Here is an 18,545-nt window from a genome sequence, read left to right as displayed (position 1 = left end):
GACCATATTTCATGAGAGACGATGTTTCATGAGAGACCATATTTCATGAGAGACCATATTTCATGAGAGACCATATTTTATGAGAGACCATATTTTATGAGAGACCATATTTTATGAGAGACCATATTTCATGAGAAAGATGTTCCACGAGACACGATACTTCATGAGAGACCATATTTCGTGAGAAAGAGTTCCATGAACAAGGAATCGCCATCCGTATGTGGATGCTGAACGACACCCACAGAGAGTTAGCGACGATTACGAATCCGCCGCCGTTAATTGCCAGGTGTCGGCGGCCCAGGCGGCAGTACATAGATTGGGTTTGGCCGGCACAAGTTGATATTTATTGGAATTGATGCATATTGTTTGGCAATTGTAGAACCAGCAATTTTCATTAATCCTAAAGCAGGCACAGGCTTCCCGCCTCCGTTGTTGTATTTACAGTATTTACAGTCTGAGCTTCGCCACAAGTGCTGGATCCACTCTGAAGTCAGCCTTCAAGGAGTCCACCAAACCGGGCAAGACGTCACCATACGTCTTCAAGTCCGCCTGGGCAAGCTCCTCAAGCGTCCACTTGACCTTCTCAGCGTTATTGGTCTTTCTGAAGTGAGAAAGCAAAAAGTAGAATGTGTAGGCGTTGGGCTGCACACCGGCGGCTTTCTGTGCCTTCATCTTGTGGAAGTAGTCCACCGCAAGACCAGTGTCCTTGGACAAAAGGCCTCTGATCATCATGTTCCACATCCGAGTGGTGTTTTCGATGTTCTTGACGAAAAAGTCAAAATAGGCCTCGGCGTTGTAAACAGAGCCAAACGACAATTCAGCCCGGATCATCGTGGCAGCCATGGCTGGAGAGTACCTGAATCTGGGGTTTTCGCTGGTGAAGTGCTTGTAAACGGCTCTGGCAGCGTTCAAGTTGACGCCAGCTCTGCACAAGGTATCAAGAATGGTGTTGACGGTGCCCTGGGTGAACTCGAGGTCGGTTTGTCTCAACTTCTCCAAAACCAGAGCAATGTCAGGCACCTGGCCTCGGGAGGTGATGAGCTTGAAGTAGAAGTCGATGGCCGTGGTGACGGTGGCGACGTCCTCGGGGATGTTTTTGCGTTTCATGAACTCGAGCAATTTTTCAGCATCGTCGAAACGGCGCTGTTTCGTGTAGTGTGCAAACAAGGTGTTCATGGTGTAAGTGTAGGGCGTGAAGGCCGGGTCCTTGGTCAAGAACTCCTTGAGTTTCTGCTCGGCCTCCTCGATCTTGTTGTTCAAGGCTAGGCCAATGAGGATGTTGTTTTTCGTGGCGTCGATCGTGGTGAAGTTGGAGTATTTCTTCATCAACTCGTCCACACGGGCGAAATCGTTGGTATTGGCAAAACACGCCACCACGTACGCCAACGTCTTGGGCGTCATTTTGCGGCCCGACGCTAGCATGGCTTTGTAAGTTGCATCGACGGTTTTGGCCTCGGCAAGACGCTCTTTTTCGTTCATTGGCTTCAAACGCTCCGGGTGGCCCATGGCCTTGAAAACAAGGTCAAACGAGTTCTGGTTGGGCTGGGAAATGCCGCCGGCAAGCATGCTCCGGAAAATATCGAAAACCCGGTTGTAGACGCCGATCTCGATGAACGCAAGCATGAGCTTGTTCAAGGTGTGCTCTGACACAGGCTGTTTCAGCTTTTCGGACGCCTCCAAAATCATCAGGTACACTTTCTCGAGTCTGCTGGCGGAGCGGCTCTCCACGGCGTTTTTGATGTGTCTGTTCACGTCGGGCCCGTTGGGTTCTCGGACCTGAGCCATCATGGCATTGTGCACCTTCTTGAACGCAGCCATATCCTCAGAAGCACCAGCTCTACGCAAAGCCGTTTCAACGTGGTGGTAGCGAGGAAGATTCGACTCGGCTTTGCCCGCAGAAATCACCTTGAGGGCGTCCTCCACGGTCGGCTGGACCCCTTCGGAAACACACTGCATCACAAACGAGTAGTAGGCCAAGTCCTTGAAGTCCGCCCAAAAAAAGCCGTGCTGCTTGTACTCAGCAAGCTCCTTGTTTATAGGCACCTTCTCCGCGTGCATCGTCTTGTCGTAGTCCAAGAACTTGAGCCACAACTGCAACACAGCAGCGTACTTACCCTCTCCAGAGCCCTTGATCACCTCTTTGGCCAAATTCGAAAACAACGCCCCGTGGGCGATCCGGTGCTCCACCAACATGTCCAACACGTCCTCCTGGCTGCGGCCACCCATATTGGAACCCGCCATCTTGCCCATCAAAATCGCCAAACTGGGCTGGAAAGCATCAAAGAGCTCTCTTTCCCTGACCCTCTCGGCCACCTGCACCTCTCGAAGATACGACACGCCTTCCTCCAAAATATCAATCGCCTCGGAAAGATCCGTGGGCAGCGCCGCCTCGGCCAGCGCCTGGACCTGCTGTGTGATGTCTCTGACTTTCCTGTTGACCCTTGGTTTGAAAGGTTTGGGGTTCAGGTTTTGTTGTTTCGACGGCTGCTGGGCCGGCGTGGCGGTGGCGGTGGCCTGGAGCCGGACAAACGGAAGCCGGGCCACGCCGCTGCGCCGGGCCAGAATCAATGCCGCCCGGAAGATCATGGTGATGGTGAAGTAGTAGTTGGGATTGGGTCGCACTGAAAAATTTGCGAATTCCTGGGGTGGTGATGTTGGTGATAATCTGGGGGTAAGGGGTGGATTTGGGGTTTTTTGGGTGGAGGGGTTGGAGAGGGGCGGGATGTAGGGTGGTTTGGGGGATTTTGTGTTTTTGGGATTTGTGGGTGGGTGGTGCAACAGGTGAGGTGGGATGTAGTGGAGGTGGATGGGTGAGACATGAAGTCGATGGCGCCGGAATTTGGTTTCCTGGGAGGTTTTTAGGCTTTTTGGGTTAAGTCTCTATCGAAAGAAAATCTAGTTTTGGATTTGAATACCCTTGGTGTGTGGATTCCATTGGGTTTCTAGATCAACCAGTTTGGCTGCGAAATGAGGTTGTGAAGGTAGGTAAATGGGCACAGGCTTTTGGTTCAGGCTTCTTCTTTCTCAAAATTTCTTTAAACACTTTCTCATCAAGTGAACAATGTGTTACATCAAATTCAAATTTCCCTTGATTGCAGCTGGTTTCGGGGTCTCTCGATAGTGGTATGGCTGCGAAATGAGCTAGTGAACGGGCGCTATAGACCAGGTAGGACATGAAGGCGAGTTTTACTGTGATGTGGAGGCGGGTTTAAATGGATAAGGAGGCGGGTTCTATCAGATTTGGGAATAAAGGCACATATCTGTCATTTTGTCCCTGAAGATATTTAGCTAGAAGGAGCCCGAAGCTGGGACCAGTCGTGCTAGATCAAGTGGTTTTATGATTTTGAGACAGAGGAGGTGAAGAGACATGTGAAGTTTTGATAATTGATGGGACCATGCTTCCACATTTGGAGAGTAAGAGAAAAGAGCTCGTTGACTTGCCCTTGAGATATCAACTTAGACGGTAGAAGCAAGAAGTAAGAGATACAGAGACAACATTCAAATCCAAATTTCCAAAGCCACTAAAATTCTCTGAGAGTTCAAATTGTTGCATGGATCACTAGACAACACAAACAACCAAATCATCCAATGGGCGTTCTGATCATGATATCAATACCACTATCTATTGTTAGTTGTTGATCAAGAATGATGCACTTCAGCTGTCTAAAACTAGTTGGTCTCATTAACAAAAAAATCGAAGAGCTGGGTTTATGCATAGTCCATCTGGACAAGTATCATCAGGAGTGCTAGGCCGAAACATACTTTTGGTGTGTAGTTGGTGTAATTGCTGGAAGTGAAAAATTCCTCAAGCAGAGGATATCAGTGTGGTGCACGGGTGTGGCGTCCAGAGCCGTTAGGGCTGGATCGATAAACCGAACTTTGGGGAATGAGAGGCTGAAAATTGTGGATTATTGGATACTGGCTGTAGGAATTGAAAAGGAGTGGGATTTGTGGGAAAGAATAAGGCGCCTTTCAATTTAAGAGTCGGTAATTTGTAGATTTTGATATTGGTTGCGAAAAGTGTGGTCTCACTGTGAACATGGTCGATATTTATCAAACCCATTGACTAAAAAATTCATTTTCAAACCAACGAAATCATAGTTATCGGAGAAAACGCCAGGACGTAGCATGAATGCCTATTGGTTGTACCTAATAGATACTTGACGTAGCTACCTGTCAGGGATTGTCCGTCGAAAGCATTCAGCATAGATCCACGAAATCCACAAATATCGAGCTCCATTCAAGATCAGCTTTTAACGAAAGAGGTTTTCAATAGGGAGAAGAGAGATAAAGAAAAGAGAAGTCATCAACAGCGGTTCCAAAGAGCAGAAGATGTGGCAGATTAGCATCATCGAATACTCATAAGCAACGAATCAACCCGATACGGCGATACCCCCAAACCCAACACAATTCTGGACATGCCGATAAGCAAAGCACCTCCATATGTCTACAACAAATAACCTCCAATTCACATCACTGGATGCTGCTTTATGTTAGTAAAGATCTCTCAATGGTGCCTCAGCAAATACTAGTCTTATCACAAACAAAATATCAAATGAGCTGGGTTAATAGCGTGTCCGACTGGACAAGTATCATCAGAGGTGGCACTGCACTGGTACATACACTAAGAAGAAGAAGTTGCAAAGATTTAAACCTTTTTTTCAAGTCGCTCCCATCTCTATATATTCAAGGTGCACGGGTGCGTCACGTCCCTATATAAGGGTTACCCCGATCCTTCCAAGTTCCCTGCTGGATCTACCGAAGTAAGATGGAGGGTATATTTTATTGAAAAGTTTTTTGTTGGACGTTTCGAAAAATTAAATAGCCCTTCATCGGCAGGTCCAGCAGGGTTCGTGTTTTTGGCATTGGCTCTTGTGCCTGTGATCCAAATCTAAAACAATTCGATTGTCACGAACTCGGGCTAATTGCTTCAGCTGAACCCCCTGAGGCATTGAAGCCTGTCATGAACTCAGCTTCTTTTCCGTTGACGAAGCTACATCTCACTTCTGAGGAATTGGGCTAATCATGACGAACTTTTTTTTTTTTTACGATCAGATATTAAGTGGAACCCTCCAGGGAAATCCTGGTCAGATCTCAATAGAATGCAGCACATTGGGATCGTTGAGGCCTCGTGATCTTTTCTAGGATCGTGGGGTCATCGCTGCTAAACCAAAGCTACCTCACATACTGGTAGCTAAGAGATAGCTTTGGAAAGTCTTCCAGGGGAAGGTGTGACGAGACCCTACCTTGAGGCTTCATGCTACTACTTAAAATATCGTCATTGGATGTGATTGTTCATCGCCTTCTTCGTTGAGTTGATTTACAAATAAGCACCAGCTACCTAACCCGAGAATTATGCTTCTTTCGCTGAAAAATCGTCCACCTGCTTTTACGTTTTCCAATTTTTGTTTCTGCGGAGTGGGTTCGATAACATATGAATTTCCAGTCTGACATTGCGTTCCGTCTCTATCACTTGTTCCATACAATGGTGTTGATCCCCACCATTAGTGAATTGAAGATCTTGGTATTCATCTTTTAAGCAGCTATAACAGAATCTGACATCGTCTAAGATCTGTGCTTGCTTCTACTTGTTGCTTGGTAACATGGCAGTTAGCGGCGTATTCTCGGGTGCGTTTACTACCCACACCCACGGCTCGATGCTATTCTTGATCTTTCTTTATTGATTGAGTTCTCACTCAAGATGATCGGGCAATGGTTGGTGTGGGTGTAATAAAGCAGGCCTTTCTTTTTTTTTTTTTTTTGCTGATAACGTTGATTAAAGGTCGCTTCGGGATCGGTGTCTCACTCACCTACATCTTCAAAGGTCCTGCTGCCACACTGTGTGCTTTTCTTATCATTTGTAACCCAATGTCAACGAACACGGGCTTATTAGAGCTTCTTGATGTTCATGAAATCCACGCAAACCTAGTTTGCAAAAATCTTCTGGTGTTGTCCGTACGTCTTTCTTGCTCATATAAAATTTTCGATTTATCGTCCATGTAGCGCTAGTATAGAGTGTGAAAGCTGAGCTATTTTAGAGGTCTCTAATTTGAAGTAGTAATACCGTCATGAATGTCTTTTGGTTCAATGGTTGCAAAACCTACCATCCTGCACATATTGACTGTATGTTAAGTAAGTCTGTAGTCAAATCGCGAACAAAATCTCGAATATCTCCACAATCGCTGGCTCAAATTGGCTCAAAATTTGTGAGCGTGATATTGAGTACACAAGACATCTATTGAAATAGTTCAATATATCAAAATAATCAATCCCAAAAACTACTGCTACATAGTAAACCAGCTGCTTCAACTTTCCAGAAGCGGTTTCGTGGTCTAGTTGGTTATGGCATCTGCTTAACACGCAGAACGTCCCCAGTTCGATCCTGGGCGAAATCATCTTCTTTTTTGTACTCCACAACACCATCCATCTACGCCTTTTCCCACGTTTATGAATGATCCTTCTACAAAATATGCCGAAACTCTGAGCACGCTGGTTCCTTTTTTCAACTACCACGAATTCCTAGTGGCTCCCAGCAACCCTGGTTCTACCCTAGTGTCCCAAGTATCAACACAAGAGAAGCACCATGATACACCCAGCCTTGTGGTGAACCATTTCCCAAACATCTATGCTCCTCAGGATTCGGAGTTATTCAGAAACACCAGAATCGTGAGGATTCCTCGGGCTTACGAGGACAAGGACTACTCCTATATGATTCCACAGTTCTCCTTGTATACCCCAGGAGAGGAGCCTGCTGCTGTTTATGGAGAACCCACATTGGGGCTTTACGATGGCAATGTCTTTGGAACAACATCAAAACCTCCCTTGGTTCCGCTGCTTCTTTCGGCTCTGGAGCTACAAGATATCGTCAAGACAGTGAATGCCATTTTGGCGGATGCCTTTTCGTTGCATTCCACGTGGACGTGGATGGACAACATCGTGGAGTTTTTGACGGGCACGTTGTACTCGAGAATATGGGGCTGGCTAGCGCTAGAGCCGTATACGAAGCGGGAGTTGGGGAGGTTGGACCAGTATGTGGAGGAGGTGAACGGGACGTTTTTGGCGAAACGGCACCCGCAGCTACGGTTGATTCTGGTGAGGGAGAGCGGCTTCTTGTCGTTGGATTTCCAGATCCCCAAGCCGTCGGAGTAGGAGGGGGTGGGCAGTTGGGACACTGAACGCTGAAATGGACCTCATGTCGATACAGAGCATGGCGCTTTTTGGCGCTTTGGAGGAGCTTGAAGTGGACTTTCACGGAATCAGACGGCTGGCCTTCCTCTGAGTCAGACAACTGGCCTTCCACTGAAAAGTTCCAAGGAAAGGACACTAGGATAATTTTCTTTCTATGGAAGCACACAACCACACTTGGCTTTTTGATAGTTTGAGCTCTCTGGTGTTGACCAAGGTTTCAAAGCCCAAAAAACTCGATCCAATATCGGAACTCTGGACAGGTTGACTCAGCAGCCTGAGATACCGGTAGGAGTGGACCAGGTAACCAGACTCAACCTGATTCGGACACTCAAAGCACCACTCAATTCGGACACTTAACACACCACAAAACTCGACTTTACAAGGTCACTACTAATATCAACTCAATTGCATGATCATGAAATCGTCTCGTGAAACGTGGATGATACCATCCACCGTAGACCTCCACATCGCACCTATCTTCAACCAAACATGCCCAACAAAGACAAAGCGTCTCTTCCACAACTAAACCCATTTCCCCTACTTCTAGCCAAATTCAACCACAAACGGCCATTCTGCCTTTTTTGTGCCCTATCTCACTCCATAATCCATATAGCCTACCCTCCAACCGTATTTTGCAGCCACTCCGAACAACCACCACCCAAAACCCGAATCCCCCAATTCCTCCAAAGTCACCGTCCACCCATCTCCTAAACCAATAATCCCCAATTCCCTCGAAATCTCTTCATCCCCCAATCCCTCACCAATTATACTACCCCCACCCACCCCATCGCCATCTCAGGGCATCGCGAAAAGCCATGTTCAGATACCTCCCACGAAACATGAATGGAGTATTTGCCGTGGACAAGCCTGCGGGCATGACGCTGTCGGGCGTGGTGGCCAAGCTCAGTAAGCTTTTTGACAAGCTGGACGTTTTTGCCCACGATCTTGCTGAAGCCAGGAGAATCAAGCATGAACAGCTTACGGCTGGTACCAACTGGAAACCCACCAAAATCCAAAACAGAGTCAACAGGCTCGGCATCAAGGTGGGCCACGGCGGCACGCTAGACCCTATGGCGCAGGGTGTGTTGATAATTGGCGTTGGTTCAGGAACAAAGCAGTTGAGCCATTTCCTAGGAAACTGCAAGAAGACGTATGAAGCCAAGGCCATGTTGGGCCAGAGTACTACTACGGGAGACTCGGAGGGCGAGGTTTTGACGAGGACGGAAACGGAACACGTTACGGTGGAAAGTTTGCAGAATGCCGCTAGAAAGTTCACCGGTAAGGGGAAACAGACACCTCCGTTGTTTTCAGCATTGAAGGTGGACGGCATGCCTTTGTATGAATACGCCAGAAAAGGGCTCCCGCTTCCTCGAGCCATCAAGGCCAGGGAGGCGTTTATCCACGAGTTCGGGGTCCATGGGCCTTTGGCGGTGGATCCTCAGTATAAGCCGATGAAGTTGGAGACCGACTCTGACGGGAAAACACTCGCCAGCATGCTAGCGCTGAACCTGACGCTCAACGACTCGGAATTGATCTTTTCTGACGATTTCATGGCGGACGAAAGCGTGCCTGATCTGGAAAAGGTGACCCTCATTCGTCCCAGAATGCTTCCTCAAGATGCCCCTCCACGAGACGAACTCCCCGTAATCGGCCTCACAACTACAGTCGGCCTGGGCACCTACATCCGAAGTTTGATCAGCGACTTGGGCCGTGCCGTGGAGCTGTCGGCGCATATGGTGTATTTGAACCGAACCAAGCAGGCCGAGTACGAGGTGGGCAAGAATACGTTTCAGGTTCTGGACTTTTTGGAGCGTGACGAGAGGCTCTGGGGGCCTGTTTTAAAGCGGGCGCTCGACCAGGGTCTGGACATTGATGTTGCTGAGGAGTTTGTCAAGGTTGAGGAGAAGCTCAGGCCGCTTCTTGAGAAGGAGGCCGAAGCGGAGGCGGAGGCCGAGGCGGAGGCCAAAGAAGAGACGATAGAAAATGAAGAGACAGCGGAGAATGGAGAAACTGTGTCTACAGAGGACGAGGGCCATGCATCGAAGAAACAAAAGGTTTGAAGAAACAAAAGGTTTAAGTGTATATAGACTGGAATTGCCAGATCGAATAAATGGAAATACGGGACTCAAGCCTCGGCAACCTGTAAGCAGCTGTGGAGCTGCAAGGCAATCCTGTCCGATTCCAAAGTGTTGAGTCTCCTACCTTTGTGGTCCGTCAAGGCTTGATCAGGTACACTGTAGTTAACTGCAAATTGTGCAATTGGATAATTTGCGGCAATGACATTGGCAGGAGTATTTTTCAAATAAAACACTTTCTCCAAAACGATCCGTTGTCCGTTTGCAGCAATGCCACTGAGTTTTCCGTACCCCTCTGAAATTGTCCTATTGCCAAAGGCATCCTTCAAGACCTGGCGGTTTCTCACAAAGTCATAGAGTAAGTTTCGGTCTTTGACAGCATGGCGTGTCGAGCGAGTAGACCAGTAAAACGTGGGTTTCAGGGGACATTTAGACCCATCAAGATCAACATTTAATGTTTGTTTCTTGGGACTGGAGCTCTTTCTCTTTTTCTGTCTCTTTGAGCATTTTCTGCCTTGGTCATTTGCCCTTCGCTTCAAAACCGGCCTGGGCCTCAAATGTGGATACTTCACCCAACAATGCTCTTTTCCATGGCCTATTTTCCAGCAGTGGGTGCATCTTTCCTTGTATCTGTATCTCGCATGCAAAGCATCTAGAAACAACCTGGTTGACGCAAACAGTGGGGTGACTCGGTCCGCAAGGTTGATCTCCTCGACGCCCAAACTATTGAAATATTCCGCAATTAACGATTTCTGAAGAGTTTCAGAAGATCTAACTTTTGGGGAATTGAAGAACATCATGAAATAGTGCTCCTCATTGGTGAAACAATTTGCAGCCAAATACTTCATCGTTTCCCGCAGGTTCAGCTTACCACTCCAAGCATTAACAGCAAGCTGATCAGCCCACTTACAGATATACTCAACGAACAGTGAAACACGAAATCTGAAACCCGTTTGGTGCATCTGTCTCCACTTTTCCATATCTGACAGGCAACCACGTATCAAGGAACGAAGTCCATTGCTGATGCCAGAAGAAATAAGCGCACCGACTACTTGAACACAGTGGTGAATGATCCATGATATCTTTTCTGAACTGTACTCTTTGGGCAAACTTTCCTTAGCAGCCTCTTCTCCATCAATGAGGTAGTGAAGAATGTAATTGAATTCGTCTTGCCCGAGAATACGACTCACCTCCTCCAAAGTCCCATGAAGCCAAGGCAAGTAGTCGTATCTGTTTTTAAGTTTGAAAGGAAAAGTGAAGTTTCGACGGCAAGACATGGTGTTGCCGTTATGGTAGATATGCTCGGTGACCGGTTCACCAAACGGAGGGAGGTCTGTCTTAGAGGGGAGCATTATGATCGGGGTTTATTTATAATTGATAAATAAATCTTTGTATATGGGAATTGGCCTTTTATATGGTTGGCTACGTGGTGGTGCAGAAGATGAAACACTTGTGGGGGTATCTGAAACATCCAGCCTGTTTCATACCTGTGTGGTCACCGGGATGCAGATATTAATTTCATGAAGACAACTTCTTGATTTCAATGGAAGACTGGTTCATTTCGAGATTTCAGCCGTAATCACTTTGGTAAAATGAGGTAGTCTGGTTCCATATTCGCATCATACCACAATGGGTGCAAATCCATCCATCAAAGAGCCCAACTGACGCACATTACTGAAAACCCAGGAAAGCTTAAAATTCCATCTCCGGCTAATCTATCTAATTTCTACAGAATTGCCTACTTTCAAAAAACTCCATGATTTCTTAGAAATTGAACCACCCCGCAATCACCACACCAATGGCCTACATGCTATTTCGCAGCCATCTCACTCCACCATCACCATCTTCTTTCATACCACCCAGCCAAAAACACCAAAACACCTCAGGAGCCGCTGTCCTGTGACGATTCAACAACCTCATCTTGCATAAATTCGGAAACTTTCACTTTCCTGAAATTATCACCTTCAAACACTTCATCAACCACACCCCATGAATACAACACTCGGAGCACTCCGCCGGTTTGGAACGTCACACACGAGCCAGGCGGCCTTCTTTGCAAGAACACGTGTCACCCCAAACCTCAACACCACGCTTTCACCCCCGCAAAACCTCAATGCCAAATCTGCCTTGTTCCTTGCCACTCCTTCCAGTTTGCCTATTGCCATCGAAAACGCCATCAGTCTCCACCAAATCGCCAAAATGCAGGTTGTCGTGGCTGGCGTGGACTCTGTGGTGCCAAACGGCGTAAGAAGCGGGCTTTCGGAGCTCTGGTTGGACGAATACATGGACATTTCTGGACTGGTGCATCTCCAACAGAAGGACCATACACATCCGCCTAGGGAAAGCGACGGCGTCCATGTTGTGAGTGCAAGAGAGAATTGGAAAACCATAGATGCCGTTTTGCGCCTCGGGGTCGGTTCAAACGAGATCGTGGACTTGTCGTTGGCTAATACTGCTTTTTCTACAAATACGCTAGCTACGCTCTTCTACTTCCAGCCAAAGGAGCTACAGGAGAAAACGGGCGATAAAAATATGGGAGAAACGCTTTGTGAACTCACGGTGAAGCTTCCGCAGCTTGAACCTGCGCTTTCTTCTCCTCAGTCGATAGACAGATGGACCCCATTGAGCGAAGGCGACAACTTGGAAATCACCCAGTGCACGGGCAATTTGGTGAAGAAGATCAACAACGTACCTGCAGCGAAATTCCTCGAAAACAACGACGCCTTGATGAGCCTCAAGAGCAAAGACACCAAGGTGTATGTCAAGGTGCACCAGAAAAGTGGCGTGAAGAAGTACGAGGTGATAGCTGGAGGCGGCGGCTGGGGCGTCAAGGCCGATCTTTTGGCTATTTCTCCTGAGGCGAAGCTCAAAAAGGGCGATAAGCTTGAGTTTTTCATGGTGACACCAGAAGACCGTTTCCTGGATTTCAAAACGGCGGTTGTTTCAAACCAGATTCTCTTTGAGTGCACGCCCGAGGCGACACTGTACGAAGAGGCGCCCAAAGCTGAGCAGCTGGTGGACAATTTGTTTGGCTGTGGCTGTGAACACGGCTTTTTGCATAACGGAGTGAACTGCAAGAGTCCCGGCGAGGCTCTTTCTTTTAAGTTTTGAGGCGGTGCAGCTATTGATTGGGGGGTTAAGATATAAAAGGACCTGCTCTGCTGTCAAGCTAATTACATGGGGAAATGTGAGGATGCTGATGGTTGAGATTACGTTCAAGAAAGCCATGAACAACTATCTTACTACTCCAAGCATTTGAGATTCGTTTAAACCATCTGTCGAGGAAGTACTATCGAAATCTTCATAAAACCCCCTCTTGTCAAGCCAATCAGCAGTTACACCTTTACAGTACCTCCATTTCGCATTCTACTGACCCACCAACCCAGCCAACACCACATCATACTTGCTATAATTCTTGTACATACTTGCGCCAAATCGAAAATCATCATCAGACAATAACCAAATTTCATTTCCCACAATCTTTCCCTATACTACCTGATGTAAACCCATACCTCCTAGGTCCACCTCCACCTACATCGACCTGTTTGCAGCCAAATCGCACCCAGACATCCTACCACCCACCATGCTTAACTACATCAAAGGAGACCTTTTCAACCACAATTCCGTCAAAAAAGCAATCCTAGCTCATGCGTGTAACCCCCACGGATCGTGGGGTGGCGGAATCGCCGCCCAATTCCGTAAACGCTACCCTGACGCTTACACCAAGTATGCTGAACATTGTAAGCAAAACGGACCCCTGCTTTTGGGTACAGCGTATGTGATTCCCGTGGAGGACAAGTATGTGGCTTGTTTGTTCACTAGTAACTTTGAGAATAGCGTGGGGGAGATCGTGGAGTACACCAGACAGAGTTTGGGGGATCTTGCTGGAAAATTGGGGGAGTTGGGGGATGTGGAGGAGGACCAAACCGGCAGGCCGGTGGTGAACATGCCCAAAATCAACAGCGGTATCTTTAATGTTCCTTGGGAAGAAACCGAAAAGGCATTGCTCGATGCGGACATTCTGGTCAATGTCTATGAGTTCTGATACGGGGGTGCGGCTTCTAGGTCATCATTAGTTATCTAAATAATTAAACGCTCGACACAATCTCGCTGGCGTTCTTCAATACCTCTACCATCTTCAAGCACTCCTTTCTCTTTTGCACGGTGGCCTCGTTCTCCTTGACCAAGTCGGCCAAGTCTGGCGCACTGTACAACTTCAGCAACAACTCCTTCTGGATCTCATCCTTCGATCTCGTGATCAACTTCAACATAACAGACTTTGGCACAAGGTCTGCAACTGTGCGCTTGACAATGTTGAAGTACGAGGAAATCAAGAGCTTGATCACCTCCGTCTCCATCAGCTCACGCTCCGTCATCTGACCGGTAGCACGCAACACTGGTGGTGGGGCCTCCATCTGCTGTAATCTCTTCTTGTTCTTAGAAGAGAAGAATCCGCCAAAGAATCCGTTGGACTCGTCCTTGGGCGTTGCCAGAGGCTGTGGCTGCTGAGCAGGAGGCAATGGCTTGCCGGTCTTGGGGTCAACGGCCACCTGAGGCTTAGGGTGGAACTTCTCCTCCACCATGGCCATGGCTTGCGAGCCCTTCAACAAGTCAGGGTGGGCGGTGTTAACGTAAGTCTGCTCGGCGCTGATAATGTCGGTGACAAACTTGTTGGTGGGGATCAATTCCTCACGCAAAAACTGAATAAACGACTGTGAAAGACGGTCCTTCAACATTGGGTATCTGGAGTACTGTGGATGGCTGATGATTTGGGTCAAGATACGGGTCAACTCGTCAAAGATCAAGTTCACACAACGCAAGGAAGGCTCTTCCAAACGGTGGATCTGCTGCTTTACAAGCACCTCGAAGGCCTGGGTGCCCACAAAGAGGGATGGGGCAGAACCGGAGGTGTTGTGCATGATGGTACGAATGTCGGCGTCCTTGATCTGGTCGAAGGGGTCAATGGAGTTGACACCGTTTTTGTAGATTTCGTGGAAAACGAAGGAGATACGAGCACCACCGCTCAATTCCTGCGAGGACAACTCCTTAGCCTCACCGTTCAAGATCTCGTTGTAGTCCTTGGCGAAGTTGGTGATCATGCTCAAGGCGATGGAAGTGGGGCTCTCCTCCATCTCTGGGCCCAAGACGCTCAATTCGTTCTGGTAGCGCTTCAAGGAGTTCTCGATACGCAATTTGATGTCTGGCAAGGTGCTCTTGATGTGGTGCAACAATATACTGTTGAGCTTCTTGGCCAAGAAGGCGGTACCGCAGTACTGGGACTTGGCCTTGTAGGATGGGTGGTTCTCGAAGAAGGCGGATTCGTCGTGGAGGGCAGCACGGATGGTCTTTTTCAGCTCGATATCTCTCTGGCCACGGTTGATGACGGGGATGTAGCCGAACTTCAAGGGAATCACTCTGCCGGCGAGAATGTCCACCACGTCGGTACCCTCGTCCATCAAGTCGACCTTGGTCAACACACCGATGGTACGCGATCCCTCCGGGTCGACCTCTCTGGCCAACTTAAGACCGTCCGAGTTGGCCAAATCGGTGTTGGCGGCATTCACAGCCAAGATGATGGCATTGGGCTTCGAGATGTACTTCAACAACATCTCCCTGATCTGCCTCTCGATGTCCTTGGGCTGGTCGCCCACAGGCACCTTGGTCAAACCAGGCAAGTCCACCAAGGTCAAGGTCAACACATGGGGCGAGTAGATTCTCAAGTTGATGGGCACCGCCAGAATGCCCAAGTTCTTGCCTGTTTTGGCGTCCGTCTCCCTGACAATCTCCGCTCTGATTTCCTCGAAGTTGTAGAACCGCTTGTTGGGCAAGTGCAAGAATTCACCCCACTCCTCCAAGTTGTTCTCCAGCTCCTCGCCCTTGTCGGTTGTTTTGTTGATCTTGTCGGCATCTGCCTTGTTCACGCCCGGTCTGCGGTTGATAAGCTGCAAAACCAACGGCCTTCTAGTCACGATACCAGTTCCTCTAGGCAAAAAATCTCTACCCACAATGTTCTCCAATACCGAACTCTTACCACTCGATTGGGAACCAACCACGGTGATTTGGGGCAAATCAACAGGCAGCGACAGACCTCCACCAAGTGGGGCAAGCGCATCCTGAAGCTTGTTGATGGTTGCAATGAGCGATTCGTCCATAATGTGGTTGTACTTGATTGCCTCCGGAGACTGAGGGTCTGTTGTCAAGATAAAGCGGGTCGTGCGGTGCACAAAACGGGCGTGGTGATGGTGGCGGTGGCAGTGTTGAGGATGTGGGTGTGCTACTGGATGTGTGGATTTTAGAGGGGATTATGGGAGGGTTCTTTTTTGCGGTTTGCGGTTTATACTTGTTGGTGTTTATGTGTTGTGATTCATGTTTAGGCTGTTTACTCGGTGAATGTTGGTTGCATGGTGGTGCTGGATGGAACCTCGCAGCACTGCCAAGATGGTCCACCCGGAAGGCGGTGTAGTTGACGAAAAGGGGGTAGTTGGTTTGACGCAGATTCAGTATATTTCTGATGTTTGACGGGTTTCTACCCGAAGCCGTGAAGCACGGATTCTCGATGGCTGCAAATTCGGCAGCTGTATGGTGAGCTAAGTATGCCATCATCGTGGAAGGTCAATTCACCACCGTTCCAGATCAAACACCACCAAGCGTTCAAAATCAATGCAACAAACGATCCACCACCTGAATGATCTCCTGGTAAGTGACCTGGGCTTCCACTTAGCTGGAACCGTTACCTCGGCTCTAACACCAATCAGACCAGCTAGTCCGGTGAATCGGCCCTATCGTCCTTGAACACCACAGAAGTGATTATGAAGCTATCTTCTCCAAAGTCAACCAGAACGTCCAAAGTTGTTGTTAGGCATGGACAGTATCATCAACGGGGTTTGGAGAAGCCTCTACCTTCCTCGCGAAGGCTCCAGGCTTGCGACCGCCTCTTCTTCCCCTTCTGTGGTTTCTTTCCTTTCTGCGCTCCAGAGCTGGTCTCCACTCTCCCAACGTTCTCTTATAAAGATACACCACTGTCTCTACGGTGAACTGGCTAATCACACCAACGGCTCCACCTAGGGCAAACTGTCTGGCACTGTTTCTTTTCTTCAGTGCAAAGTAACATTCCATCACTAGGAGATAAGGGAAAACCCACAACGGATTTAGCTTCCAACTGAGAGGGCGGTTTCCTCGTACAACCCTGTTGTGGCGGTAGTATAGACACCCCAAAGCGTGGAGCCCACCATTAGTCAAAAAGCCAAAGAGGATGACCGGCTTGAATTTGGCCGGTTTTGGAGCCCATGTGTTTGTAAGGGTTGTAGCAATAAGAAGGGCACAAAATAGAGAAAGAAGTACCAGCTCATTATACTTCCTCAAACGTTTCCATTGCCGTCTCACCAAGACATTCGTCAAGAGATAAAGCAAAGCCATCATTGCAGAAAAGCTCATGAGACTGACGAGTGCCGGTGTACTTCTGTCCTTCTTACCGTCTGTTGGAACATTATATGCTTTGAGATAAAAATCAATGGTCAAAGAAACTGTAAGCAAAGTACCCACAGGTCCAAGCCATGAGAGCTTGCTGAAATAGCGTGACTTTGGAGGACCATGGGGTCTCGCTCCGTAGACATTGAGGATTTGCATGGATAAAATAATGTGGTAAAGAATTGAGGATTTTAGGGATATGCTGGTGATTATGTACTATTCTGGTAGGCAGGCACGCGCCGCACGGCCTACAGGTCGGTGAATTAGTGGAAATTAGTTCCAGGAACGTAAAATTCTTAGCGTTGACGAAATTTTTTTCTTGTTTCGAAATAAAATTGATTACCGTGCGGTGGTTTATTGTCATCCATATCTTGGATTATGTGAACAATTTCGTATTTGGGCTGTTACGTTAGGCATGGCACAAAGCCTCGTAACCATAGTGTATCCCTGTCTTGGTTAGGTGCTTTTCCGAATTCGGAGGAAGGCTCAGGAATACCTCTTTCTAAACATTTAGCTAGAATAAGCTAGTTCCTAGTCTTACACTAGGGAATTGAGTGTGTCAAACACTGATATGCGCGATCTTAACATGTTCTTAGTCTGACGGCATGATATCTAATCGAGGTACTGTGGAATTGAAATAATGAATTAGTCGCGGTCTCTATGGAACCCACGATATTCTCCTGGCTTGCTGATAGTTGTCCTAAGAGGCGATGATCCGATTCTTGATGGCTGCGAAACATGCTATTCTGTGAACATCAGCGTCAATGCATCGTAAAACGATCCTTTCTAGTCAATGGCTTCAATAATTGATCTTTAAAGCCAATTGAGCAGAAGTATAGCCTTTATGCCATCGCCACCCTGATCTTTGAAATTATGTTCCGTCGTTCCTTGAATACCAAAATCGTATCGAAAAGCTGGACGTCGAATTGGTCACTGTGACCGACCGCCTCAAGCGACAAGTCCAAGATTCACAACACTATGGTAACTTGGAGGAGCCTCGGGAGCTTTTTCCTCGGCCATCCTGGGTCCCTCTTCAACAATCCTAGGTCCCCATCCACCGTGATCATCGTCGTCTCCTCCGTCTCCTCCAGTTCCTCTCCTGGTACTATTTCCTTGTCTCTGCTCCTCCGCTGGTTTCCATTCTCCTAACGTCTTCTTATAAAAAAAGATGACCGTTTCCACCGCCAATTGACTGACGAACCCGATGAGCCTTCCCATGTAAAGGGTGGTGGCAATACGAATATCACCCGAATTTGCACTGGCGTTAATAAACATCAGTAATAAAAACCAATTATGAATACTTAAATTCCAACTCGGTGGATAGTTTCCTTTCACAACCCTATTGTGGCGAAAGTATAAGCATCCTAATGCATGAAACCCGCCTGTGACAAGGAAGCTGGCGACGAAGTATGGGTCTTTAAAGTGAACAATAGGTTCGATAATCTTGAAGTTTGGGAAGCTGATTATGAAGAAAAGCGCGAGAAGCAACAGCTCGTTGTACTTTCTGGCCCCTTTCCATGAATACCTCACCAATACATTCGTGACAAGATAAAAGAAGCAGACTGATGCTGCAAAGATGGCTAAACTTATCCCGGCAGCTAGGACATATAGATAAGCAAATCCAGCGTTCTCTTCATTTAACACAAAACGAAAAGATGCATAAAGCCGAACAAAGGGGATGAAGGCCTTAAACCCCTTGAACTGATCTAGCGGATTCACGCTATGGCGACCGTGGGGCAATGCCCCGTATATATTGAAGATCCCCGTTATGATAGGAAGTAATTGCATCTTGAGAAAAAAAATGTAGTATACGGT

General features: G+C 47.8%; 9 protein-coding genes and 1 non-coding gene across 10 annotated transcripts; 5 read left to right on the top strand and 5 right to left on the bottom strand.

The window, feature by feature from the left end:
• Positions 1-447: 447 nt before the first annotated feature.
• C7M61_003167 (uncharacterized protein) lies at positions 448-2,586 on the bottom strand (the record flags this gene model as incomplete). Its single annotated transcript, XM_024858516.1, has 1 exon — positions 448-2,586. One exon carries the CDS (start codon positions 2,584-2,586, stop codon positions 448-450), a length of 2,139 nt encoding a protein of 712 aa, XP_024713426.1.
• A 3,735-nt stretch (positions 2,587-6,321) lies between these two features.
• Positions 6,322-6,395, top strand: C7M61_003166. Its single transcript has one exon. It is a non-coding gene; the product is annotated as a tRNA-Val (tRNA).
• Positions 6,396-6,447: 52 nt separating this feature from the next.
• On the top strand, positions 6,448-7,149 carry C7M61_003165 (uncharacterized protein; the record flags this gene model as incomplete). Its single annotated transcript, XM_024858515.1, has 1 exon — positions 6,448-7,149. The coding sequence occupies one exon, from the start codon at positions 6,448-6,450 to the stop codon at positions 7,147-7,149; it is 702 nt and encodes a 233-aa protein (XP_024713425.1).
• Positions 7,150-8,003: 854 nt separating this feature from the next.
• PUS4 (pseudouridine synthase) lies at positions 8,004-9,248 on the top strand (the record flags this gene model as incomplete). Its single annotated transcript, XM_024858514.1, has 1 exon — positions 8,004-9,248. The coding sequence occupies one exon, from the start codon at positions 8,004-8,006 to the stop codon at positions 9,246-9,248; it is 1,245 nt and encodes a 414-aa protein (XP_024713424.1).
• Positions 9,249-9,313: 65 nt separating this feature from the next.
• Positions 9,314-10,540, bottom strand: C7M61_003163 (uncharacterized protein; the record flags this gene model as incomplete). Its single annotated transcript, XM_024858513.1, has 1 exon — positions 9,314-10,540. One exon carries the CDS (start codon positions 10,538-10,540, stop codon positions 9,314-9,316), a length of 1,227 nt encoding a protein of 408 aa, XP_024713423.1.
• Positions 10,541-11,252: 712 nt separating this feature from the next.
• On the top strand, positions 11,253-12,374 carry C7M61_003162 (uncharacterized protein; the record flags this gene model as incomplete). Its single annotated transcript, XM_024858512.1, has 1 exon — positions 11,253-12,374. The coding sequence occupies one exon, from the start codon at positions 11,253-11,255 to the stop codon at positions 12,372-12,374; it is 1,122 nt and encodes a 373-aa protein (XP_024713422.1).
• A 472-nt stretch (positions 12,375-12,846) lies between these two features.
• On the top strand, positions 12,847-13,308 carry C7M61_003161 (ADP-ribose 1''-phosphate phosphatase; the record flags this gene model as incomplete). The annotated part of the gene is made up of 1 exon (XM_024858511.1): positions 12,847-13,308. One exon carries the CDS (start codon positions 12,847-12,849, stop codon positions 13,306-13,308), a length of 462 nt encoding a protein of 153 aa, XP_024713421.1.
• Positions 13,309-13,351: 43 nt separating this feature from the next.
• VPS1 (dynamin-like GTPase) lies at positions 13,352-15,415 on the bottom strand (the record flags this gene model as incomplete). Its single annotated transcript, XM_024858510.1, has 1 exon — positions 13,352-15,415. One exon carries the CDS (start codon positions 15,413-15,415, stop codon positions 13,352-13,354), a length of 2,064 nt encoding a protein of 687 aa, XP_024713420.1.
• A 703-nt stretch (positions 15,416-16,118) lies between these two features.
• C7M61_003159 (uncharacterized protein) lies at positions 16,119-16,889 on the bottom strand (the record flags this gene model as incomplete). Its single annotated transcript, XM_024858509.1, has 1 exon — positions 16,119-16,889. The coding sequence occupies one exon, from the start codon at positions 16,887-16,889 to the stop codon at positions 16,119-16,121; it is 771 nt and encodes a 256-aa protein (XP_024713419.1).
• Positions 16,890-17,678: 789 nt separating this feature from the next.
• On the bottom strand, positions 17,679-18,005 carry C7M61_003158 (uncharacterized protein; the record flags this gene model as incomplete). The annotated part of the gene is made up of 1 exon (XM_024858508.1): positions 17,679-18,005. The coding sequence occupies one exon, from the start codon at positions 18,003-18,005 to the stop codon at positions 17,679-17,681; it is 327 nt and encodes a 108-aa protein (XP_024713418.1).
• Positions 18,006-18,545: the final 540 nt, after the last annotated feature.

This window comes from Candidozyma pseudohaemuli, assembly GCF_003013735.1.
Source record: "Candidozyma pseudohaemuli strain B12108 chromosome Unknown scaffold00007, whole genome shotgun sequence".
Taxonomy (NCBI): Eukaryota; Fungi; Ascomycota; class Pichiomycetes; order Serinales; family Metschnikowiaceae; genus Candidozyma; species Candidozyma pseudohaemuli.
This window is presented reverse-complemented; position numbering and strand designations above follow the sequence as displayed.